The sequence below is a fragment of the Colletotrichum scovillei genome (assembly GCF_011075155.1).
Source record: "Colletotrichum scovillei strain TJNH1 chromosome Unknown Contig00001, whole genome shotgun sequence".
Lineage (NCBI taxonomy): Eukaryota > Fungi > Ascomycota > Sordariomycetes > Glomerellales > Glomerellaceae > Colletotrichum > Colletotrichum scovillei.
In genome coordinates, this window is record NW_023336259.1 from 4,875,324 (window position 1) to 4,899,522 (window position 24,199).

At 50.7% G+C, this 24,199-nt stretch overlaps 7 protein-coding genes across 7 annotated transcripts; 3 read left to right on the forward strand and 4 right to left on the reverse strand.

The window, feature by feature from the left end:
* The first annotated feature begins 310 nt into the window (after positions 1-310).
* On the forward strand, positions 311-1,321 carry HER10_EVM0000332 (short-chain dehydrogenase). Its single transcript, XM_035470118.1, has 2 exons — positions 311-981; positions 1,038-1,321. Exons 1-2 carry the CDS (start codon positions 407-409, stop codon positions 1,234-1,236), a joined length of 774 nt encoding a protein of 257 aa, XP_035337905.1. The 5' UTR covers positions 311-406; the 3' UTR covers positions 1,237-1,321.
* Positions 1,322-1,832: 511 nt separating this feature from the next.
* HER10_EVM0006344 (ammonium transporter) lies at positions 1,833-4,466 on the reverse strand. Its single transcript, XM_035475931.1, has 4 exons — positions 3,621-4,466; positions 3,222-3,541; positions 2,478-3,155; positions 1,833-2,411 (listed from the first exon to the last, which is right to left on the reverse strand). Exons 1-4 carry the CDS (start codon positions 3,717-3,719, stop codon positions 2,057-2,059), a joined length of 1,452 nt encoding a protein of 483 aa, XP_035338438.1. The 5' UTR covers positions 3,720-4,466; the 3' UTR covers positions 1,833-2,056.
* Positions 4,467-11,761: 7,295 nt separating this feature from the next.
* On the forward strand, positions 11,762-12,345 carry HER10_EVM0003959 (catechol O-methyltransferase; the record flags this gene model as incomplete). Its single annotated transcript, XM_035473620.1, has 2 exons — positions 11,762-12,262; positions 12,307-12,345. 2 exons carry the CDS (start codon positions 11,762-11,764, stop codon positions 12,343-12,345), a joined length of 540 nt encoding a protein of 179 aa, XP_035338229.1.
* A 200-nt stretch (positions 12,346-12,545) lies between these two features.
* Positions 12,546-14,827, reverse strand: HER10_EVM0006542 (glutamate carboxypeptidase II; the record flags this gene model as incomplete). Its single annotated transcript, XM_035476125.1, has 5 exons — positions 12,546-12,695; positions 12,834-13,438; positions 13,495-13,592; positions 13,664-13,862; positions 13,924-14,827. 5 exons carry the CDS (start codon positions 14,825-14,827, stop codon positions 12,546-12,548), a joined length of 1,956 nt encoding a protein of 651 aa, XP_035338460.1.
* Positions 14,828-15,314: 487 nt separating this feature from the next.
* On the reverse strand, positions 15,315-16,535 carry HER10_EVM0000987 (acetylornithine deacetylase or succinyl-diaminopimelate desuccinylase; the record flags this gene model as incomplete). The annotated part of the gene is made up of 1 exon (XM_035470751.1): positions 15,315-16,535. The coding sequence occupies one exon, from the start codon at positions 16,533-16,535 to the stop codon at positions 15,315-15,317; it is 1,221 nt and encodes a 406-aa protein (XP_035337944.1).
* An 897-nt stretch (positions 16,536-17,432) lies between these two features.
* HER10_EVM0001860 (allantoate permease) lies at positions 17,433-19,130 on the forward strand (the record flags this gene model as incomplete). The annotated part of the gene is made up of 4 exons (XM_035471595.1): positions 17,433-17,743; positions 17,797-17,901; positions 17,957-18,722; positions 18,780-19,130. The coding sequence occupies 4 exons, from the start codon at positions 17,433-17,435 to the stop codon at positions 19,128-19,130; spliced, it is 1,533 nt and encodes a 510-aa protein (XP_035338021.1).
* A 1,699-nt stretch (positions 19,131-20,829) lies between these two features.
* HER10_EVM0002448 (uncharacterized protein) lies at positions 20,830-22,805 on the reverse strand (the record flags this gene model as incomplete). The annotated part of the gene is made up of 2 exons (XM_035472159.1): positions 20,830-20,847; positions 21,204-22,805. 2 exons carry the CDS (start codon positions 22,803-22,805, stop codon positions 20,830-20,832), a joined length of 1,620 nt encoding a protein of 539 aa, XP_035338088.1.
* Between the last annotated feature and the right edge of the window lie 1,394 nt (positions 22,806-24,199).

Below are 24,199 nucleotides of genomic sequence, written 5' to 3' on the forward strand. Positions count from 1 at the left end.
GCGCGAGTCGCCTCTTCATCGATGCTCTGTTGACTTTGAACAAATACAGGCCACTTTTAAGCTCGCTAAGATTGTTGAAATCCCCCAGATGGCTGACGCAAGGAAAGGCTCCCGGGGGGCGGGAGCGTTGGTCTGCTCCGTCACGTCCGGCAATGAGTGTCCGGACGGCTCCACTTTGGCCGGGCGGCGCTGTTAGATAGCTCGGTAGTGACCATAACAGGTGGGCCGATCCGACGCTCAAAGCATGTTACTCAGCATGCCATGCCTCAAGGCGGAGATACACAATTATGGATAAGACATCAAAAGCCCGCTGAGGGGTCAACATTCCCTGCCTCATCGACCACAAGCGCTAATTATTCACGAAGGAGAAGACATTTTCATCACGCCAAAGCCTGACACCACAAACATGAGCAACCTCAACGGCAAAGTCATTGCCATCACGGGCGCAGCATCGGGCATCGGCCTGGCGACAGCGAAGCACCTGGCCAACCTAGGCGCGCGAGTATCGATCTCGGACGTCGACGAGCCCCTCCTCGCCACGGCCGCGGCGGATCTCACCAAGCTGCACGGGGCAGACAACGTCTACTCGCGAGTCGTGGATGTGCGGGACCGCAAAGCGGTGGAGGCGTGGATCGCGGAAACGGTAGAGAAGCTCGGACCGTTGGACGGGGCGGCCAACGTCGCCGGCGTGCTTGGGCGGCAGGGCAACTTGGCGACGGTGACGCAGATTGAGGACGACGAATGGGATTTCGTGATGGGCGTGAATGCGAGGGGGATATTGAATGCCATGAGGGCCGAGATTCCTGCATTGGCGGAGGAGGGAAAGGGGAAGAGTATTGTAAACGTGTCGAGCGTGGCGGGGCACTATGGGTTGGAGTATCATGGGGCGTATACGGCGAGTAAGCATGCTGTTGTTGGTTTGACCAAGAGTGCGGCGAGGGAGTTTGGAAGGAAGGGATTGAGGATCAACGCTATCTGCCCGTAAGTTGCAATTGTCTGCATTGAACCTATGAAAATTTGTCTGACGAGAAACGCAGCGGCGCAATCGATACGCCTATTTTACGGACGGCGCTGGCGGCCAAGACCACAGAGACCGGGGCGGACGTGTTTGAGCCGCTTTTGGGGAGAGTCGGGCAGCCTGAGGAGGTGGCGACGACAATTGCCTTTTTGCTAGGAGATGAGTCTTCGTATGTCACCGGGCAGGCTTGGTTAGTCGATGGTGGTTCAATTCCTTGATGGAGTATGTACGAACGTGCGACTAGACTCGAGAGAGAGGTTGTGGAGTGTGTGAGGTCAGAGGGTGAGGAATAGAATCCAGGGCGAAAGATGAGATCGGACGAATCGTGGTCAGGGTCAATCACTCAGCATTAAGAATCCAACGTCAGGGGGAACGTGACATATTACTTGCCCATTGCAAAGCTATCTTTGGGTGCTGACTGTGCTGCTGTCTCGGAGTATTTGGAATGCTCAACAGCAATTGGTGTGTTGTTGCAGCGAAGGATGCAAAGGATTCAAGCGTTGCTACCTTTCTTTTTCCGAGAGAGAGAAGGAGCAGCGGCTGTCCTACCATACTTTACCATACCTTAGTTGGTAGGTGGCAGCATGAGTTCTGAGATGCTACGCCGGCAGCTGTGCGCACATGCAGTGAGAATTTTCTGGAACGATGCAACGGGTAGGTGTGATCGTGGGTGAGATTACAACCAGGCGCCGAGGCAGGCGAGGCAGAACTTTCAGGAGAATGCCACGCCATCAGGACCTAAATGCAGGTACATTGACACAATTCATGAACTTGAGTATCTGGAGTAACTTATGTAGCAACACTTCAGGGAGAGGGCGGCTGTTGATGAACGTTATGAGATGATCTCGTGAATTGTTCCACGGAAAGACTAATAGTAAATCTAGCAAGCGAGTGCCAAGTTGGTATCAAAGCAGATGTGAACAAAAGTATTATAGACGATAACTGCCTTCCCCTTTTTTCCAGCCGTGGATGTACTTTCCGACGGTCAAGCAAGTCTGTAAGTGATGGATAGTTGCAAAAGTTCTATTGTCCAAAGACTTAGACAGTCTTCTCAGGCAATGAGCTGTGGGCGGAGCTGCCGGGGGCACCGTCATGGCTGCTGCTGGGCGCAATGTCCGAAACATGGCGGGTGACCTCGACGTAGTCGTAGGCAAACTCGCCGAGCTGGCAGTCGTCGAGGCCAAGATCCTCGTCGTCGACGCTGACGCGCAGGCTGAGGCCGGGAACGAGGTTCATCAGGAAGAGGATGAGGCAGGTTAAGGTGAAGGACCAGGCGAAACCGGCGACGGAGCCGGCCAGCTGGTAGCCGAGCTGGACGTAGTGGTGCTCGATCCAACCGCCGGCAATCGCGCTCTCGCCGGTGTAGGCGCCGTCGAGGGCAGCAATGTAGGAGCTATAGTAGGACATGTTAGAACAATGTTCTGCGGGTGATTTCCGCAGGAAGGGCAGCAAGACTTACGCAGCGAAGATACCGGTCAGTATGTTACCGCAGATACCACCGATTCCGTGGACGGCGAAGACATCAAGACCGTCGTCAATGCCAAGCACGAACTTGAGCTTGGTACCAAAGTTGCAGGCAATGCCACCGACAATGCCGAAGATGACGGCAGCCCAGGGGGTAACGAAACCAGCACCGGGGGTGATGGCAACCAGGCCGGCGATGGCGCCAGAGCAGAAGGCAATGGTGGACCACTTCTTCTCCAGACGGTAGTCAAGGAGCATCCAGGTGACACCACCGACACCGGCAGCAAGGTTGGTGTTGAAGCAAGCCATAACAGCACGGATGTTGGAGGCGAGAGCGGAACCGCCGTTGAAACCGAACCAACCGACCCAGAGGAAGACGGTTCCGAGAACGACGTGGGTGACGTTGTGAGGGCGGTATGGGAGACCGTGGACGCTGTTGTAACCGGTGCGCTTGCCCAGCATCAATGAGTAGGCAAGGGCGGCAGCGCCAGATGAGATGTGGACGGGCGTACCACCAGCAAAGTCGTAGGAGCCGAGGGTGAACAGCCAGCCGTTGGCGTTCCAGGTCCAGTAGGCGATGGGGTCGTAGACAATGGTGGCCCAGATAAAGGCAAAGACCATGGCGGGGAGGATGCGACCGCGGTCAGCAATAGCGCCGAGCGCGAGGGCGGGACTATGTAGTGTGGTCAGATGCCGCCGTCGAGGTTACAGACTTCGCGCCAGAGTAGAGTAGACTCACGTAATGGCGGCGAACATGCCCTGATACAGACAAAAGAGAATATCAGGGATCTTGGTGGAGCCGACAGAGGGTTGGGCGACAACCTCCTTGAGACCAAAGTTTGACATGTCGCCGAGGAAGACGGAGCCGGTGTGAGAGAAGGTCAAAGTATAACCCCAGAAGAACCATTGGAATCCAACCACGCCCACGCAGATCATCGAGATCAATATCAAAGACAATGCGGACTTTCGACGGGCAAGACCCGAGTAGAAGAAACCGACACCGGGAATCATGAGCAGCACGAGCGCCGAGCAGACCATGATCCAGGCCAGGTCGCCAGACTATGCAACCATGTTAGACAACAACATGCATGAGGTAGGTAGTCGTCGTTGGGCGACGGCGGGTATCAGATGAGCTCACCTCATAGAAGACGTTGAGATCGGCAACACCAGCAGAGTAGCCGGCGTCGGCCTCGCCCTCGGTGCCATTGTAGGGGATGGCGTAGAGACCGGCAGACATGTTGACGGTTGCGCGCCGGCGCGTGAGCGGTCAATGGGTAGTGATTTCGGTGCGCGGTGTCCGGACGGGGTCCTCGGGAATCTTCAACGTTTGCCTGCCTCGAGATCGGCGAACAGACGTCGAAGAAGGAGTAATGGGTGAAGAGAGCTACAGGGAAGGGAGGGAACGAAGGAAGGGGAAAAAGACACAACGTTGAAGTCTACACCGGGGATGGACAGGCTAAATAATCCCAGAAGCAACATTGAGAAAAGCAAAACCGGGGCATTGCCTTCGGCCCCTCGTCGTGAGCCCGCCGATATTTGAGCCTACGAGTACAGATGGCCAAGTCCACTACGAAGCACAGTTGCTGCAGTATCTTTGGATGGATCCGAAGGCGGCAGGGATGAACAGCCCAGACCGATGGCGCGGGTAAGATGAAGGATGGGATGTCAGTTAGTTGGGACGGGGAGGTCGCTCATTGACCAGCCTTCTATGCCGGGCAACACCAATAGTGCAGGGCCAAGGGGTGGGGAGGAAAGCATAAAAAAGGGCGTGAGAGGGTGTCTAGTTGCAGCAGATGAGGGTTGTATTTTGGAGCGACTTCCAAATCCTCGTCTGTCTCCGGCAAGACAAGTCGGGCATGTCCCTCTACTGGCGTAGCTGCATGGTGGTGGTACGAGAACGCCCTCATCGCGAGAGCTTCATACAAACACGGTCGGTGGAATTCGTACATATACTTGAGCCACATGCTCCGAGGACCCTTGTTGGACTCCCCCCTCCCCCCCCATCCCATGTTGTCGTCTAGCATCGAGTGGGCCGTCGGAACCTGTGGGTACTGATAAGGGAATTGGAGACTGGCCGGGGTTTGTCGAAGGAGGTTGACAAGGATGCCTTGGGTCGGGGGCTTCGGCTCAAGGCGAATTGAAGCCATTCCAGGGAGCCATGTCTCTTGGCAGAACCTGGCCGCTAGCGTACCGTAGACGTTTCTTCGTCCGTTGGACTACCTATTTAGCATACGGACGCTACCGCAGTAGGTAGGCGTGGTAGGTATTTGTACTCTCTGGAGTCTGCCACGGCCCACGGTGTGTACCGTACTCTATCTGGCCTGAGACTTTGAGACACCGAATTCTGGACGTGGAGAATGTCGAGAATCGAGCAGATGAAATAGAGTGTCATGCCAAGACATGGCTTTAGCTTTGCTGATCCCGCCCAGTGCCCACGTTTAGAGACCATCAACTCTTCAACATGCTGTCTTCGTCAGCGAAACATTGTGCCCATTGCCTGATTCCCAATGTTGTTGGTTGGGTTGTCGCACGGGGCAAATGAGATGGATCTTTTTCGGTCGGTTGAGCCGCAGGGCAATCCCTCCGCTTGCTGCTCTTGCTGACATTGGATGCAACATTTCGGACCAGGACAAAGTTTTTCCAACTTTCTCTCGCAGACCGCAGTGCAGCACCAATGGTCGTCTGGCATGCAACCAAGTCCAGACATGTCGGCACAGACGTGACGTCTCTGGACCCGAGACGGGCCAAGACTGCAGGAAACAGGCGATCAAGGGAATTCGAGATGAGGATCAAAAGGAAAGACGCATGCTGTGCCTCAGCGACGCAACGGCAGAAACGCATCAGCGAGGCGCGATAATCCAGCAAACGCATCCGTACTTGGTAAGCAGTGTTATCTGACAATCTGTAGCCACTTCATTTCCCGCGTCGTGTTCCGCCCGTAGATTCCGACCTTGCCTGGCCGCTGCCGTGTGGGGGCGATTCGGTCCATAGCTGCGAAACGGGATAGATGCACCGTTCTTAGAGACCTTTGGCAATCAAGCCGGCGGTATCCGTATCCGTACGGATACCTTACGTTGCATGGCTCTTTTGTTTGATCAATATTGCCCTCTGGTGAGTCTAGTCAGAGAAATCGAGCAGAAGCTCAGGGCGCATCGAGGGGCTCGCTCAGGCGACCAAGGGAGATTTTGGTGGTTGATGGGAGCTAAGACCCAGTTACACACGACTTCTGTGTGATCCCCCACCCCCCCCCCCCCCCATCCCCATGGATGGATGGATGGATAGATGGGTCATGGGTGTTTTGCGCAACAGGCAGCACCAGCCACATGTCTTGTTCCTAGGTAGACAATGGGTCGTAGTGGCTCACACATCGATGCCATTGTAAATCGTAACTCATCGCAACCACACGTTGTGAAAGTTGCTGCAGCACACCGATCGACAGAAATTAAGGTATTCCGCCGTTGGAATTTGACAGGACTAGCTCGACGCCATCTTCATAGCTGCTGTCACGGATACGATACGACATGGGAGTCAAATGAGAAACGGCCACGGATGATTGGCGAGCGATGTCGCTTTCCCGCGGTGAACGTTGTTTGTCCCGATTGCACGGTGCCGGAGAAGAAGAAAGGTGCAGAAGGAGGCGTCCTTCAAAAGCGCTCAGACTCCGATGTCCAAGCGACACAGTGACAAAACGACCTGAGGTAGAGGCTAGAGGGGGTCTCCATGGTTGTTCTGCCCGATATCGCACGCTGGAGGCCGGCATCGTCAGCTGCGTCTCAGTAGTTAAACTCCGTTCGTTTGTGTATCCGCAAAAAATATAATCACGGGTGGATAGACTTCAAGCTGAAGAACGTGTCAGTGACGCTAGCGAAAGGTGAATCACCCACATGGCGAGCGATGACTCGGGTGGTGGTGCTAGTCCGGTGGTCTGGCACAGTATCAGAGAATCTGCAGGCTGTCAACGGGTGTGTAGTCCAAGTCGCTAATCTCAAGCCTGATCGAAGCTTTCTCGCGAGATGGGTAGCTGAGGCGCGCGGCTTCAAACAAGCCCAGAATGGTTTCGTTTGCAGCGCTTCCAGTCCGCCAGAATGTTGCGAGACGGCGTGAAGCCAAACGACACATCCAATCGGGAAAGGCTCGCAGGCTGTTCTTGATCCCTCGCCTTGCCGTTCCGTGAATATGCTGCGCCGCTGGGGAAAGGTCGGGAATCCTTCAGGTCCACTAAGAGATAAGACGACACCGAAACCGGGCTACCTTGGTTGATAAGTTGATAGAAGAAAAAAGCCATGACGGGAATGCGCCGTAGGTAATTGCAACACCTAAAAGCCGAGGGTGGAACGCCTGATAGAGGTAGCGCGTCTGACAAGCGTTGATGAGAGCAAAGCTGGGCTGGTGAAGATGTTGAATCAGGTGTTGCATGAATCGCTGTTGGTGCGCAAGTTCACTTGATGGTGAGGTGGGGAATCGAGATTGCTGGCTTGCCGATGGCTGGTTGATATGGCGGAGACTGCTGTTACCCAGACAGAAGGAAATACGAGTAGATGGCGGATATCTCTTATCGTGAAGACAGAGCCAGTGATTAAAGTAGCTCTTTAGTTTCCGTGGCGTTTTTGATCGTGGGCGCGAGAGGGTGAGAAGTGCAAGGCGGTTGTAGCATGATGGTGGGATTCGATGATCCCTCACATTGACGAGCCAACGAGCCATAAGCCCCGGATTCTCTTGGGATGGGCGACATGTCGTCATGATCACCCCGATGGAGCAGAGAATCATCGAGCCAAGACATTGATGGAGTGTTCCATTCGCACGAGAAGTGTGAGGGAGTTGAGCCTGAACTTCTGTTCTGAAGTGGGAGACCCGTGGACGGGAGTGAAGGTGGGCGCTGGGCGGAGCTTGGAAACCCGGTGCTGACTAAGGTACTTTGCTTCCAGAAGTATGTATTCGTACCTAGTATCCTTTCGGAGTCTGTCCCGAGTACCTCAGTGAATACGTACCTTGAGGGTCGGGCACCTTACTGCTACCTGTAGGGTGTCGCAATTGCACACTGTTGGAACACTTTGGGCAGGCACGAAATGAGCATGAAATGGACACCAATAACCAAAGGAAAGGAACGCTAGAAGGAACATGCGTTGCTGCTCCGTTTGCTCTTGCCTTGTGGGAACGAACTCTGCATCCATGGAAAGAACCAAAACCTATCCGCACCTTACTGGCCAGTGGCCTGGAGAAGCTGCAAGCCAGGTTGGTTCTTCCTGTGTTTGAATGGTCGGGCCTCTGATTGGCCGTCCCCTCTTATCTCTCGGCACGGTGGGGCTGAGATTGCTAGCGTCATCTTGGCAATGATAAGGCGAGGCAGGCACCAGTGGGACGGTCCCTGCCCTTGTCTGTCCCTGCAGGGGGTACCCCCATCCCTCTTTCCATTTCCGTTTTCCAACGAACGACTGAAACGGGGCACCTGATAGACGACGACGACTCTCCTCACCTTCAATCTCTCACCACTGGCATCTCACACACTTAACACAGCTTCTCATCAAGCACCAATGTTCGTCGTCGTCACCTTATTGTTCTCACCTCTATTTCATGTTCGGACTCGGTGTTTCGCTTCCGCGTCATGCAACTACCTAGCTCATCGCTCGTTACGAGTGACCTTAATAGCTTCTCCCATTTGCTTGTGGACATCTACCTTACCTTAATGCTACAGAGATAATCAGACTTCGTCTGCTGACTTGCAGCCTTATCAGCAGCCAGCGCCATTCCTGATTCCTGCAGCACTCATCAAACCCCTAACCACTCATATCCGAAATCCCCATTCGTCTCTCAAATCATGCCGCCCTAGACTAGTCGCTCCCATTGCATTCGCCAAGGAATGCCGGCTAACACGGTATCTAGCATCCAGCGTCGAATGTCCTTCGTTTGTACAAAGTACTGATAAAGAAACTACTCTCGTATGTACGTGTCACATGCGCGGCCTCTCAGTCTCAGACTCTCCGTGTCAAAGTCGTTTCCCTCTTTATGAGCCATCACTGGCGAGCTCGCAATCTCTCATTCATCAGATCCATCAGGCGCCAGGCTTCTAGGTGATCCGTCTCACTTGCTCCACATCGTGCACTTACATGAGAGTGAGGAATAAAATAGATGGTCGATCAAAAACGTTAAACGTGATCTAGACATGTCTCATATTTCCCCAGGCCTCCAAAGATTACATGCTTTGCAAAGGTTGCCGTTCATCGCCCAACGGCCGCACGGCAACTTTAGAGTTAGTAGATCAACTTTGTTGCTGCTCCTCCCGTCCCGTCCGCCTGGGTCTGTCCCGCTGACTTGCGTCTTTGCGGGCGCTCTCTCTCTCATTTTGACATCGAATGGCGCCCAAGCGCCCCCGATTATCCGTAGATAGTCTGTTCTTCAGATGGACGGGCGCTCACCCTTCGCGTGGCTGCGGGCGCAGCAACATTCACTCATACTTATATAAACGCCGGTTTCCAACCTTCCTACCTCAACTCATGGCCTTCAAAATTTCAGTCAATCACGTCGAAACCTACCAAAGGAGATGTCCTTAAGCTATACGCGAGCGATACGCTATACAACCAGGACGAAATCACAGTAGCAACTCGAGAGACACGAAGGACCTGCTATTCAAACCCGACTCTACAACACACCTTAGCCACCAATCAGCACGCTGCCCTTGGCATATCCTCACCTGGCAAGAGAAAAGCCGTTTCCTTAGGGCCAAGATCTTCTTATGTCCGTCAGCATCATAGGCCACGAGTGAAGTGCCCACCCACTCAATCATTGCCTCGCAATATCACCACGATCAAATAACGGATCCCACCTATAGGCATCAGAGCCATCGAACACAATAGACTGGTAGTAAGCTAAGTGCCTAGGACTCTAGCAGTTTCCACAGGACTGTTAAACTCTGGATTCCCAGCAGATCTGGCTCCTGCACGTTTGAGAACAAGCTGCCAAAGTTCCTACCAGGACGACACAATATGGGCATCCCGACTCTTGGGCCTAGATCGAAGATGACTTTTGACAAACAGTGACATGAAACAGTTTCGATGCAGTCACGCGCAGGGTGAGTTCTCAGGACTTATCGCGACAGTCGGTATAACAATACGTGTTAGGCTGGCGATCCATTGTTTTCTTTCCAGATGCTGTTCATGACCCAAGACTCTCATCGCTTGTTCCATGTCCCTAAATACAATAATTGACAAAAGTCTGATAAGTCCAACATTGATTCCACATTCAGACAACCTGAAAAACGCATATGCCTAAAGCATTGCTGTAGAGCTGACAGTTGTGGCCTACAGAATTGTGAACTAAAGTCCACGGAGTTCGGTCCCTAGAGCTCAAACCCTCGAAGGGCATGATTTATGAGGCAATGAGATTCATACCCACGCCGGACTAAAAAGCAAAAGCAGCCCACATTTAACCAAGTTCCTATGATAAATCCAGATTCTGCCGTGTGACATAGTCTTAGAGTTTGAACCCTGGCTCGCAGCACCTTGTCCCAGTCAACAGAAAACAAGTTCACTTGAATAATCTCACAATTTCTAATCCCAGATAGAGGCTGTCTTCATACATATATTGGACTGAATCATAGAAGTTTTATGAGGTAAGGCAGCTTGTTCCTAGGCCTTGAATCCCTCAGGAGCGGTAGATGATGGATGCCATGCCTGCAACATAAGGTAGGGCGAGGAGTTCGCTGGGCTGTAAGCCCTGCTCAAACCATCGTTGCTCTCATGCATGCCCATAGAAACTTTATTTCTTACTCCGATGGTGCGACTCTATCCTAGATGAGTTATATCAAGCTGTAGAAGATGATCATGAAATCTTCATTCAGCCCAGCGGCATCTTACGAACGGCGTGGGCTCCCAGTATTAATGGTAACTAGACTTTCTCTCATCCAGATTAACAATATTTTTATACCTCAGATTGTTGTGATACTCAAAACATGCTGTTACTGGTGGAATTGGGCCTTGACTGAGATGTATAGACAGTTATATGAAAGTCAGCTCAACCTACCTAATGATTATCTGGATGATGGGAAGATTTGTCATGACATCCGAAGCCACCTCAGTCCGAAACTGACAACTCCGCTATGTACCAAACTATCAACGGCGAGAAATTGTTTTGCCCTTTCGTTCGCGTACTTCACTAACAAAAAACGTACACGAGCACGCGTTGAGATATCATCGACTTGATAAGAGTCTTCCGTAACCCTGACTACCGTGTCCTTCCGCGAATGCGAAACTCCAACAGGTATGGTTCAAATTCAGCGTAATATTAACGATGGTGACTTGACTTAGTTGCTGATAGTCTATCGCTTACCCAGCGAGGCTGTTATCACCAATTCCATCAATTTAACTTCATGTAACGAATACAGCTACGAAGCGCCAATAAAGCATCGAGTAAAAAGGTTGAATCTTGACCTTACGCTACGACCTCATAACACCGAGCCTGCGACTTTCAATGTAGTCATCAATACAACGTTCAATCTCGGGGGTTAGAATATACTGAAGGCTGTGTTGAGAAACTTCTGACACATGCCGCGACGGCCGCGACTGATTCAAGGGCGAGTTGGTAGAGTGTTGCCAATGTTCCCAAGAAGTATGCACTGCTCGGCCGAACTTCGAACTCGTCTTATGCAGATCAGAAGTCAGCGGTTCAGAGGCTCGGAGAACGAGGCTCTCATAAGGCGTATGTTCGTAGGGCGCATGAGATCGCCGCGTCATAAAGGTCGCCACTTGCAACGCATAGCACGATGTTATGTCGCTCCATCCAATAAAAGTTCAGATGACACACTGTAATTCTGTTGACTTTACGTTTCGACGTTCGGAACTGCCCCGCTCTGGAGCGAACCGGTATGCTAAGTTAGTGGGGCTGTTCCGAATGGAGTCATGTAAGATGTAATAAAAGGTTCTCGTACTGATGTCTCATCAGGGAAAGTGAAGTGCTTGAATCGAGACATAGTGCTTGCTTCGTGCCGTAGAAAAGATAAAGGCGCTTTTCAGAACAGATTCAAGAATATGGCCCATTCTCATCAAGACGTAAGCTACATCTTATTCTACAGGAAAGCATGCTAATCGCTCTCTGACTTAGTTCCAATCGTTTTGCAAAGCTCGCGCTGTTGCTTTGCACAAACATATATCTGCTTTACCTGAGCAAAAGTTCAAAGAGAACCCGTGGGAACTTGTGCGAGTCATAGAGGATTTTTCCAACACCGAAAAGCTCCCCATGATATTCCGTGAAACCAAGATGAACCTGGCTCGAGTCGCTCTCGCAGATATGAGCCCAAAGCCAAAGGTGATGGTCGAGTTTGGAAGCTTCGTTGGCAATTCGACGATAGCATGGGGCGCTATGCTGAGAGAGTTCTATCCGGGCGACAACAGTGGCATTCGCGTTCACAGTTTCGAGCTCGACCCCGAACTAGCAGACATCGCACGAGACGTTGTGAAACTAGCTGGTATGAGCGACATTGTCACTGTCGTTGATGGACCAGGCTCAGAGTCGTTGAAGACTCTTGTGAAGAACGGGGATCTCAAGACCGAAAGCGTTGATGTAGTCTTCTTCGACCACTGGGAAGATGTCTATCTTCCAGATTTGAAGCTCTGCGAGGAACTCAAAGTTCTTCACAAGGGATCAGTGGTATTGGCAGACAATACTGACATTCCCGGCGCGCCTAAGTACCTCGAGTATGTGAGAGGCAACTTGGAGGAACTTGCTGGAACTCTACGATATCAAAGCAAGACTCATCTCGTCCCGAACTCGAGTAACTCACACGGGCCAGTGAGTGATGTTGAAGAATCTTGGTTGCAGCCATCTGCTAACAGAATCAAAAGCGAGCCCTGGAGGTTACTATCGTCGTTTGATTGTCAGTGCGAGATTACCTCTATGAGTTTTCATGCTTCAGAAATGTCATCGGTGTTTACTTTAATTAAGTGGATCATTGTAACATTCAAAGCGTTTTCTGTCTCAGGCGTTTTGGTCTGTACGAGGGGTTTCCGTGCAACGTCTCTGCACGAATGTTGTACTGAAATGTTTCAAACCGATAGTTTACTTCTTCGCTGGTTTATAGCAAGCTGTCTGTGGCTCTCTGAATGGCAGAGATTATCTTTTCTAGCCACTCAGCAGCACCTTCAATGTTACCATCTTCCAAGCATTCCACAACGCCCGGAAAGATGACTCCGTCATAGCCATACCATAGCCCTGGTGCAAAGATCTGCCAGGATATTAAAACACGAACAACCGGGACCTCAGACTTGAAACTTACAGCATGTCGATACCACTCCCGGCCAGGCAACCCAGCCCCCTTTGGCAAAAGGAACTGCCGCTCAAGATGGAGGTAGGCCTTGTTGACTTCATTGTCAACTTGCATGTTTCCTGGAGCGACTCGGAGTGGCGATGTCGCGTCTAATCGAGACGCCGCGTCTTTGAAATGTGTGACTGCCTTGCTCAGAGCATGAAAGCTGAGGACGTTATCATATCTGGCCTTGAGCTTCTCTGAATGATGAGCGAGGGTCCTCGGATACTCAGCCGCCTCGAACGCAATGTTACCCAAACCAGCAAGGCGAACCGTCAATAACCCCCAGAGTTGAGCCATCGCAAGGTGCTTCTTGAAGCCAATATCACCGAAGTTTTCGACCCAGTAGTAACTATCGTAGTTGGAGTGATAAGGATAGACACCCTTTCCCTGCCGATTGAAGAGCAGGTCAACGGACGGAATGCCGAGATGATCGAAGAAGACCGTGTAATCACTTCCCGTACCCATAAGATCGAGGGTTGGGGTCATCTGCTCTGGATTGGCTCGCTTTTGGTCGCTCAGCCAGTCATCATAGACTGTTCGATTCTCGTTGATCGGCGATTGGACCATGCGAGTAACATCACGAAGCACGCTTGCAAGAAGAGGGCTCCCAGTCGCGCCAAGGACCGTCCCACCATTGGTCGACTCGTCAACATTGAGGTCTGAGCAAAGATCAGCTCCTATCTTCCCCACAATCCAGACATTTCATAAGACTTACAGGCAACACAGTTCTTACTTAAATCATCCTGGTGGTGTTCACCCCATTCGGTAGAGCCAACCAGGCCGTATTCTTCGTTGTCCCAATTTGCTAGTATACTGTACGTGGAGGACAGTCAGATCTAATCCTTACTGGCTGGATGTTGCAACCGTATTAATGCATTACTTACATTTTCCTGTACGGTTTCCAGCCTTTTGAGTAAAGCTCGCCAAGAGCCCTAGCGACCTCGTTCATGGCCGCCGTCCCACTCACTGGGTCAATAGCTCCACAGCACCAAGAATCATGGTGATTACCGAGAACGATGCTCTCTTCAGTGATCCCACGTATGGTACCGATAACATTGTAGATCGGGGCGTATTTGTAAGTGCCTGGGAATACAGTCAGAAATTTTGCCTGGTTTCTGAACAGCTTGAGATCAGAATTGCTCACCTTGGTTCGATAGAAAGACTCTGGCTTGGCTAGGGCCAGTACAATAGTCCACTGCCGGAAGACAACCTTTCCAGTCGCTGTGCTTACCGGCTATCTGACTAGGTAGAAGTCCACGACCGTTCAGCGCCTGAAGGAAAGGAACAGCATCCGCATAAGAGATGGGCAGAGATGGTATCTTTGGGGTTGCGTGACCAGGATCCTGTCGTTCAAGGTCGGTGTCTGGCAAACTGGGGTACCCGGGTGTCGTGGGGTCACCCACAGCCACGGAGAAGAAGTCGACGCTGCCTCGCTGAATTGTTTTGGGATGCCTTGCTGGACCATGAGGGTAGGGCTCATAGCCATTCTCGACAGTGTATTCGCCGTCCTCTTGAGGGTCGTTATACAGAATGACGGCCGCTGCCCCGTACTGTTCGGCTGCTCTAACTTTGAGGCCTCTAAAGACCTTGGCATACTTGCATATGACGATTTTGCCTTTCACGGAGATTCCATGCGAATTTAGCAGCTCAAAGTCTTTCAACTCGCCGAAGTTCGCATACACCAATTCGGCGCAGATTTCGCCGTTTGCGCTGAAGCCATGAAAGGCTGGTAGCCCGTTTCGAGGCGACGACGTTGGATCCTCCGGCACCTCGTCCTCTGTCAGGGATGCCTCGAAATCTATCTGTCCATCCGGTGCAAGGAGGTGCAGAGCTTGAGACTTTGGAAAGTTTTGCAGGACCTGGTATTCTTCCAATGCCGCCGGGATACCGTACGAAATCCATAGATCCCGGATGCGTTCTGCGTGGGCTAGGTCCCCGGCTAGGTGGGGTTCTGCGCTGTACAATTTTGACCAATGACGAAGTTTCGTAGTGTCAGGCAATTGAAGCATGAGCTTCTCAGCTTCATGTTGTGGTACCTTGATCTCCATGAGCTACCTCAGTATCTTAGTCGTATGGGAGTTGGAATGCTAAATTGAGGTTGCTGCTGCTGCTGTCAATGTCTTTTCAATGAACGCGGTTGCTGGACAGCGAAGCAGATTTGGTAGGGGTTTTGTGCCAATCCACTACTAGTGCCATCGTTCGGTCCCCGACCGATTGCGGGGATACCGGGTTTTGGAGACCCTAACAGTGATAAGAACAACATTGGCTTCCTAGGTTGGGCGGAAGCCAAATCTTATGTGATGAGATGAGGTGATGTTTTGTTATCCCCTGAAAGGCGCCCGAGAAAGTGAAATATGCTCCTGCAACCTATAATGCTGCCACGACACTACTCAGCTTCGTGTTGCAAATAACGGCTTGATCTTCTATGGTGCATCCTGATCACTGATGGCCACTTGCAGCATAACGCAGGACCAGAGACAGACTGCATAAGATGCCTATTCAGAATAGTGCAGTAGTCATTTGATATACTCAATTTCAACCACAGATATCGACGATCAGACGCATGAACATTCTGATGCAGTCAAGATAGTCCGGAATATCTACTTTCTCATCTGGCCGGGTGTTGTACTTCCCTCCAGGACCACAGACAATACCTTCCATCCCCAAAGTTTTGAACAGGTGGCCAGCGTCGGATCCATAGAAACATGTCGGCGCAAGAACCCCTGTTGGCTGCTCGTAGTTGCGAACCTGGCGATAGGCCTTGTTCAGGGCTCTCACTATCTGCGAGTCTCTTGGCACCTCAAATGCCGGCATTGTAGGCTCAAATCGCTGCTTGACAGTAGCCGACATACCAGCATAATTACCAACTACCGTGCCCACTAGTTCGCGAATATCAGCCATGACACCTTCTTGTGTCTGGCCAGGAGCGTAGCGCGCACTTCCAGCAAGCTTGCATACGTCCGCTACTTGGGCAGGTCTCCATTCAACCAAGTCTTTCCCAAGGGCACCATGAACCACGCCCACTGAACATCTGTTGCACTTTTCATGCTCACTGCTCTTGGCTCCACGGAATTTCATACGTGCCATCTGGGGAATCAGCTCACATGCTGCCAGGATCGCATCGGATGCCTCCTCCTTGGCTGACATGTGTCGAGTGACTCCAACAATCTCAATCTCGAAGACTAGGGCTTCCGCGTGCATTGTGACTGCTTGTATATCCGACGGTTCGCAGTTGACAAAACAATCGGCATTGATCCTTCCTTGATCAATGAGGGCCATTGTACCAACGCCTCCCTGAAGCTCACCAACCACATAGGTCAGGACAACATCGCCTCTGGGCCGCCAGCCGGCCTTAAGCAGGGCTTCAACGGCGCAAAAGTACGCGGCACAGCCAGATTTCATGTTACTGACTCCAATGCCGTAGATAAACTCGTTATCAATCTTTCCCTCCCAAGGATCGATCGTCCAACCTTCGGAGACAGGATTTGTGTCTAGATGTCCATTGAAGAGTAGCGTTTTGGGGACTTTGTTGCTCGCTGGTGACACTGGATGGTGGCCCTTCCAGATTCCTACCGCATTTTGACGGCGGCCGTTGTCGAACGGGCAAATAGCCGACTCCAGTCCAATCTTTCTCATTTGCTCGGCCATGAAATTCGTTGCCTCTAGCTCACCATCGGTCTGCGAGTAGCTCTTGATTTGAATGAGCCTTGACAAGAAAGCAAGGCAGTGAGCCTGATCAATGTCTGGGACCTGCATGATCTGGTAATATGTTTGTGGTTTCGAATTGTATTTGCTTGAAGACGAATGACTGATTTATTGATAGGCCCTGAGCTTCGGCAAGCGTTGCATCTAACACAGAAAGTCAATGGCGATCGGCAGCGCAAAAACTGGCGACCACGTTTTGGATGTTGCCCAAAGTCGACTTGCTGGACTTGTCCTTTACTGAGGACCGAAGGATTGGAATGGGCGCCGGGAATCATTCGGAAGCAGATCGGTCTGCTTGTCCGATCCATGGGTCAAGTTTGTATGGTGCGAAATAGTCGGAGTCTTATCGGCCGCTCGGGCTTCCCCGGTGATCCACCTAGAAACGAGGCAAGTGGGGGACGTTGATACATACAACCCCTGCATGCTAAGCTTTTGAGCGGAAAGCCGGGTCCACTGTCTTTGTCTTGGAGATCTTGTCCTTGTCGAAGGCGGGGACGCGATACAAAACCCCTCAAGAAGTTTTCCGAGCCGTCGGGATAACAAGATCGGAGCGGTTGCCCGCCGGCAAAGGAAGCCACTTCTTATCAGCTACTCGAAGACTCGAAGCTAATGTCCGGCTGACCGGCACATTGTCCACCGCAGGGAAAAAGAAGATAAATGTTTTTCCATTCATTGATAGGTCATCAGTGGCTACCTATACCTACTTGTTGTGGAGACATTCATTCAAGCTTACTCGAAGGTGCCACAATTGATAGCGAAGTCGGCTTTTAGAGGCCGAGCCAGTGCATCTATCATTCTCAAATGTTTGGATGCAGCACGATGATCCATGATTACGGCGATGCTGCTCTCGACAAGTGTGATTCTAGCGGAGATATTAGACCCCCGAGCCGGATATCGCAAAGAAAGGCCACATAGCTTGTTGTCCATTCTCAAGGTTCGTCTCGGAAAATGAGCGACAACATCGAAGCATCACCAGCAGCGGCTGACACTGCCAGCGGCCATGAGGTCGCTCTCAAAGGGCAAGTCGCTGATGAAGGCTATGATATTTTTGAGGAAGGCATCGCGCAGTCCGTGCCGCAGGATATTGCCAATGCTGTTAGGCGCAAGATTGATCGCCATCTTTTAGCATTGATGTGCTCGCTGTATGGCCTCAACTATGTCGACAAAGTTGCAATGGGATGGGCAGTATTGTTCGACTTCCGCAAAGACCTTGGTCTGGTGGGAGATGAATATTCATGGGCCAGCTCCATGTTTTACTTGTTAGTGATGACGACCAAATCTGTGGATTCAAAAGTAAACTGACCATCTGCAGCGGATACCTTGCCGCGCAATACCCTGCCAACTATATGCTTCAGAGATATAAGACAGTCCGAATTCTCAGCTCTGCCGTGATTATTTGGGGTGTGCTAATGCTTGCGTGAGAATCCAGCCCTCCTCAAACATTCATTGTCGTATAACTGACTATCGGAAAGCCATCTTGGCCTGCGAAACTTTGCCGGACTGATGGTAGTTCGCTTCCTCCTCGGTGTAGCTGAATCGGTTGTAACTCCTGGCATTCTGCTGTATACTTCTATCTGGTACACCCGAAAGGAACAAGTCTTGCGTACGATGCTGTGGGCTGCTATGCAAGGGGCATTTTCCATTGTTTGCAGCTTGTTGTCTTTCGGCCTGGGTCATATTACCAATACCGCCTTGAGGCCTTGGATGTATATCTTCCTAGTCCTGGGCATTCTCAGCATCTTGGTAGGCGTCCTCTGGATCATTTTTATGCCGGAGACCCCCAACAAGGCCAAGTTTCTCACACACGAGGAGCAAGTCATTGCCGTACAGCGTGTTGCGCAGAACATGACAGGCATCAAAGGGTATGAATGGAAGTACTACCAAATGTGGCATGCAGTGATCGATGTCAAGACTTGGCTGGTACTGGCATTTGTTCTCTTCACTCAACTCCCTAATGGCGGCCTCACATCATTCGGAAGCCTGGTTATTTCAGGCTTTGGCTTCGATGCTTTCCGAACACTGCTCATTGGGCTCCCTTCATCCGTTGTTAGTGCGGGTAGCATGATTGTTTGGGGAACCATTTCAATCAAGTACGGAAACCTCCGAACATGGGGCATGATCATACCTCTGCTGCCTGCGATTGCAGGAATCGCGGTTGTCTATGCAACCATGGATACGGGGGCAAACAAGTATGGGAGGGTAGTTGCATACTGGCTGATCAACTCGTACGCTGTAACAGTGAGTTCCCGACCTCTCTTGGGATTGGAAAACCTCGTACTAACATGCTCTCATAAGTGGCCATTCGTTTTGACTATTGTCGGTCAAAATGTCGCAGGCCATACCAAGCGGGCATTCACTAACACGATGCTTCTTATGGTCTTCGCTGCAGGAAATATTGCTGGTCCATTCTTTTTCCGTAGTCAAGACGCCCCAAAGTATGTTCTTGCTATTGCGGTCATTTTGGTTTGTTTCTGCGCGGCGCTTTTGACTGCGATTATCTTACGACTGTACATGGCTTGGCAAAATAGGCGCCGGGACAGCAAGTATGGTAACGCTGATGGGGTCGAGGAGAAGGTTGACGGGATGAGGCTTGGAATGCACGACAAGACAGACTTGGAGAATTTGGATTTCAGATACGTTCTCTAAATTATGATGACACAACCCGCAATCTCAGCCACGGAAACCGCGAGGCGGCGGTAGTTTCAATAACTCCTGATCTTTTTCGCTCAATGGGCAAACGAATTGTATGATCCGTACTAGCGTTCTCTATTACCCTAAGCTATCAGAGTTCAACAGATTTGGGACTAGGTCAACATCTCATTTCAGTCCCTTTTCATCGTAAATTGCCGAGCTCTCGTTATCCATTGATAAAGCGTTCTGCAAGTAAGCATGTTGAATTGGTCCATGACTGAACGTGGCTGGGCATCGAGATCACCAGCCACTCGATCGCCACTTCGTTGAATTCCATCATCTAGCATGGCACGTGCATGGCTAGGGAGGCATAGAGTGTGTGAGCTTTCTTCTTCCACTCACACACACCGGTCATTTCGCCACCTAGGGATCATTCTTCTCCTTCAACATCAAGGTGCCGTAGACTGTCACTCCACTCGGACTTCCCATCTACCAAGTGGCCCTCATTCGCAATTCGAGTTCATTTATTCGCCATGGCGACCATCCTTCGGTGTCTTGGCGACCTTGCCCCGGAGTTGATACAGCAAATTGCTTCCAACATTTCGCCTAGCAGCCTCCTGGATTTCCGACAAACCTCCAAGCGATTCAACAACGAGTCTTTGGATCACTTTATAAAGCATTTTTTCACCACAAGATGCTTTATTCTAGAGCGACGGAGCCTGGAAACTCTGGTCGAAATTTCCCGTCACGATGTGTTTGGTCCGGCTGTTCACCGCCTACACGTTGTTCTTAATCATATCTCGACGAAACACGAGACATTGATGTTCAATGACTCTTTCACATTGTTCGAAGTAGATCCTGGACCTAACTGGGAAGCGCATCAACGCTGCTTGGATGAGCAGTCGGACATGGCTTCTACTGGCCTTGACATCGCTTACCTATCAGCCGCCATGGCCAACTTCATCAATTGCCGGGCAATCTACGTTATGGATTGGGGATCCAGTGAGCAGGAATCACCACCTTGGGGTCTTTCCCAACTGGAAGACGAGATCCGCTTCGAGCTTGAGCCATGGGTTATGAGACCCAGTGGTGTTGTCTTTGCCAAGTGTGCAATCGTGGCATTGCTATCAGCAGTCATAGGAAGCCGCCTAGCACTCGAACGCTTTAGGATCGACTTCGCCCATTTCCCATTTACCCAATTTAGTGTACCAAGTTCGCTTCCACATACCGCACTGTGTATCCCGCAGCTATTGGCAATTCGAGCGCCTGACGCCTTTCGTCATGTTTCAACGCTGCATTTACTACTCTCATCCGAACACATGGAAGATATTGAGCTTGGGTTGGTGTCAAATGGCTGGTCTTCGGATGTCGCAGACTTCATCCATCTGTTCCCATCCGTCTCCGACCTTACTCTCCAAGTTCACACGCCCATGGAAGACTCAAACCACATCAACCTTTGGGAGATCTCTACAATATACGTCCCTGTCTTGAAATCCCTAGTCCTCTCAGGCTTCGAAGGTGAGGGTGGAGATTTGGTTGATCTGTTGCGCCGGCATGGGGCGAGCTTGAATGACCTGGATTTGGGAAACATCAATTTAGTCCAGAGCGAGAGCAATTGGTCAGATGTCGTTCAAGTTGTGCGAGACGAACTGAGCGATTGCAGACTTCAGATAACGGACTGTGAATTCGAAGGCCAATATCTGGAGATCCCCGACTATTCCTGCGTTGATTCCTCTTCTTTTATTTCTTTCTTGCAAGCAACAACCCGCGAAGAACTCACCAAGCTCCATGACAAGTTGGTTGATTTGGAGATTTGAGGGAACCCGATCGCTTGCAAGTAGAAGTCAGATAGAGTGTGTATGTTTCTACAAGACCTTTCAACGGTCGGGAGTATTGCTTAGTAGAGATGACTGTCGTTGTCCAGAGATGTTTCTTTTCTTCTATCAACACAGTCTACCAATGCACTTACTCATCAAATTCATGAGAAAGTTCCAAGAACTTCGGAAATTTAGGCTGAGGAGGTGGTCCTAATCGCCGTTCGTAATCCTCCTTCGTTGAATACAGACCACTATACGCTTTGATGGATACTTCTTGTCTCGCTTCATCAGTGGCAGTGATCGACTGCTGCCATTTAGCCATCTGAAAATGCATGTGAAAATTGAACAGGTTATCCTCAGGCATGTTCCAGGCATGCCAGTCTTCGCAGTGTTGATCAGGCTCATTGAAGATCTCTTTCGTCAGTCCCAATTTATAATTACCCCTATAGAGCTCCTTAGTCGGGCGTAGATATTCCTTGCTCCATTCGCCTTTCTTATGGAATTCAAGACCCTCTTCTTTCGCACGCAGTTCGATCGTCTCCTTATAGAACTCGTTGTAAGAATGAAGTGCGGCTTCCCACTGTTCCTGTGTTGGCCTCATCCCGTCAAAAAGCTCAAGAAAAAGATCCTGGTAGTCTCCAACTATGCATGCGAGTATGACCTGGTGTTTTAGGTCAGGTCGGCGCCATGCCAGCTCGCGCAAGGTGTCTGAATTTGGGCAGTGAGGCCACCAGAATAGCTCCGGAAGGATTTCGCCGTCGATTTCGCTATAGATGCGGGATAGATCGTCGTTCATGATAAAACGCGCATGGCATGCCTGCCTAATAAGTTTGTTTTCATACTGCCGTGGGAAAAGTTCGTCAACGCATGATTCGAGCCATCGCGCAAATGGTGTGTGATGATAGGCACCGCGAACAACGGCCGTGATCTCATTCGGAACTGTGATTGGCCGTCTGAGGCGAAAGTAACGCTCAATACTGCCGTCCCAGGCAGCCATGAGAATCAAAATGTCCTTATTGGTAGGAGGCAAATCTTCTGGGAGTGGGGTGTGAAGCAGAGCGATGTACTCGCCTTGTAGCTTTGAGAGACGAGGCCCTGGCGAAGGACAACCGCTGATGTTGGAGTCCTCTTGAATATCGAAGTAGTGAGAGGGCCATTTTTCCAAGTTGGGATTCCACTTCGAGGGGCCTCCGATAACTGTCAACGGTCGATGAAGTTCCAAGGAGGATCGAACAGCGGTATCCCCATTGAGATAAGCCCCTGGTCGTGGGTTTTGCAGATCAACAGATCGCTGGTAATCGTTCATGACAGCATATCTCACAGATTGGCTCATGATATGCTCAAAAATATCGAGTTTGCCGTTATCGCGAGCTTCCTCAGCAATGGAGACATCCGGTAGCAGGTCTAATTCGTTGTATAGCTCCCCATATCCTGCGACGGCGCAAGCTCGTCCAATGTGATAACGCATCTCTGGGTAGCGGCGATAAAGCTTTCGATAGGTATCCTCAGTAGCAACATCAGGATACCAAATGCAATAAGGTACCACTGCCTGGTACGCCATGTCTGGAATCATATTGCTCATGATGAGACGTGCGTTGCGGGCCCTGGCATATCTATCATATATCTTGCAGATATCGGTCACTTCTGCCGATTTGGCAAAACTTTCGTGGTGTCGGATGCCGTGAACAAGGAAATCATTGCTGTCGCCCCAGTCCCAATGCCGCAGTGTCTCGCCAGGACTAATGACTCCGTTATAGAGACGTTTATCTTGATGTATCTTGCTAAAATCAGGATCCGAGCGCCTTCGTATACATCTTGATGTCAAGGCTCGAGAAGACCTGAGCCATGATAGACGCAGCAGCAGAGGTGCCATGGCGAGTCTCCCTAGTCGCGGTTGAGCGTAGAAAAGTGGCTGCATTGAGAGGGAAGCCATCATTGGGTAGATGTGAGGACTGAAACTTTGTTCGGTTTCGTGATGTTTGAATATCGGCGAAGAGATGAGACGATTTTGAACCCTCGTGTCGCGTCTTCTCGTACATTGGGTAAGAAAAGAACACGCGACAAATTTTGCCCAACAAAATATTCGTCTCGGTAGAGTCGGATATCGCGGCCATGGCGGGGTGCTGTGCCGCAGGTCTAACTTCAAAACCGAAAAGCCCACCGCTCTACTCCGATAGGCCCTCTCAATTAGGCACGTCGTATGGACCTGGCCAGATATTACAGGCGTCAAGAATTTGTGGATTCGGTCGTGCCACAACGCGAGACGTCAACCTCTGTTCAAATGCCATGTAAAGCTCTCGCCTCTAAAGCTCTTCGAAGAGGAAGGAATATAAAGTCCCACTGCCAATACTCAAACGCAAATGATGCAGAGGGTAAGAATTCTCGACATTCTCGCCAATGACCCTGACTGCCTTTATGACAAATGCGATAGATATCTTGAGAATTTCTCGTAAACATGACACGGCAGTTTACTCTTCTAATGCCAGCGGGATGTGCCAAGATAACATAGCCAGGCCTGGATTTTGTCATATCCTGAGCCAGCATTCGATGGGTAACAAGGTGACTTTTGTATTCTCGATGACGCATCATTCCACTAAGATTCTTCATTAATTTGTAAACGAGGCCGTAACCCTAAGGATGCCCGATTTCGCGATGGATGAGATTCACGACCTTCCCATGAACTCAGCCCTTTACAGCCGAGGCCGTACAGAGGTTTGTCAGCACACTGCTGGATCCCACCGAGGTTTTTAATCATGATTGATATACTATTCCATCCATGTGACACTGCTACAAAGGTAAGCCACTGCAAAACCTCAGTAGTTGTTGAAAACCTGCACCCCGGCCTTTGACATATCAGTAAGGATGAAGATGCTGATCATCGAGGTTCCAGGTTGAGACTGAAGCAGATAGATGATTAGGCCGCCGCCAGACTTTCAGGAGCGAGTTGGACCAAACTTTCAGCCAAGACATAGGAACGGAGTTGTCGAGGAAGACAATGGTCTTCTTAGTCGTCCGTAACTGAAGGTACATAGGCACAGGAAGCACCGAGAGAGACGTTCGTGTTTGGCATCACTATCGGCTCTAACTCTAAATCTACACAGAATAGGTAACGAGCAATCATAACGATACATTCCGGCCAATTTTAATGCATAGACTTTCCCAGTAATGACACCCAGACTGCGACTTCAACATCTGATAACACAACAGAGCTCGTCTGCGGCCATGACTCCTTGGATCTTCACACTGTCATCCCAGAAACCCGCTACC

Coding starts and splice junctions, on each gene's coding strand:
- HER10_EVM0000332 (XM_035470118.1), top strand. CDS start 407: ATGAGCAACCTCAACGGCAAAGTCATTGCCATCACGGGCGCAGCATCG. Junction 982..1,037: donor AGGATCAACGCTATCTGCCC/GTAAGTTGCAAT, acceptor CGAGAAACGCAG/CGGCGCAATCGATACGCCTA.
- HER10_EVM0006344 (XM_035475931.1), bottom strand. CDS start 3,719: ATGTCTGCCGGTCTCTACGCCATCCCCTACAATGGCACCGAGGGCGAG. Junction 3,542..3,620: donor ATCTCAACGTCTTCTATGAG/GTGAGCTCATCT, acceptor ATGGTTGCATAG/TCTGGCGACCTGGCCTGGAT. Junction 2,412..2,477: donor CTGACCGGTATCTTCGCTGC/GTAAGTCTTGCT, acceptor GTCCTACTATAG/CTCCTACATTGCTGCCCTCG.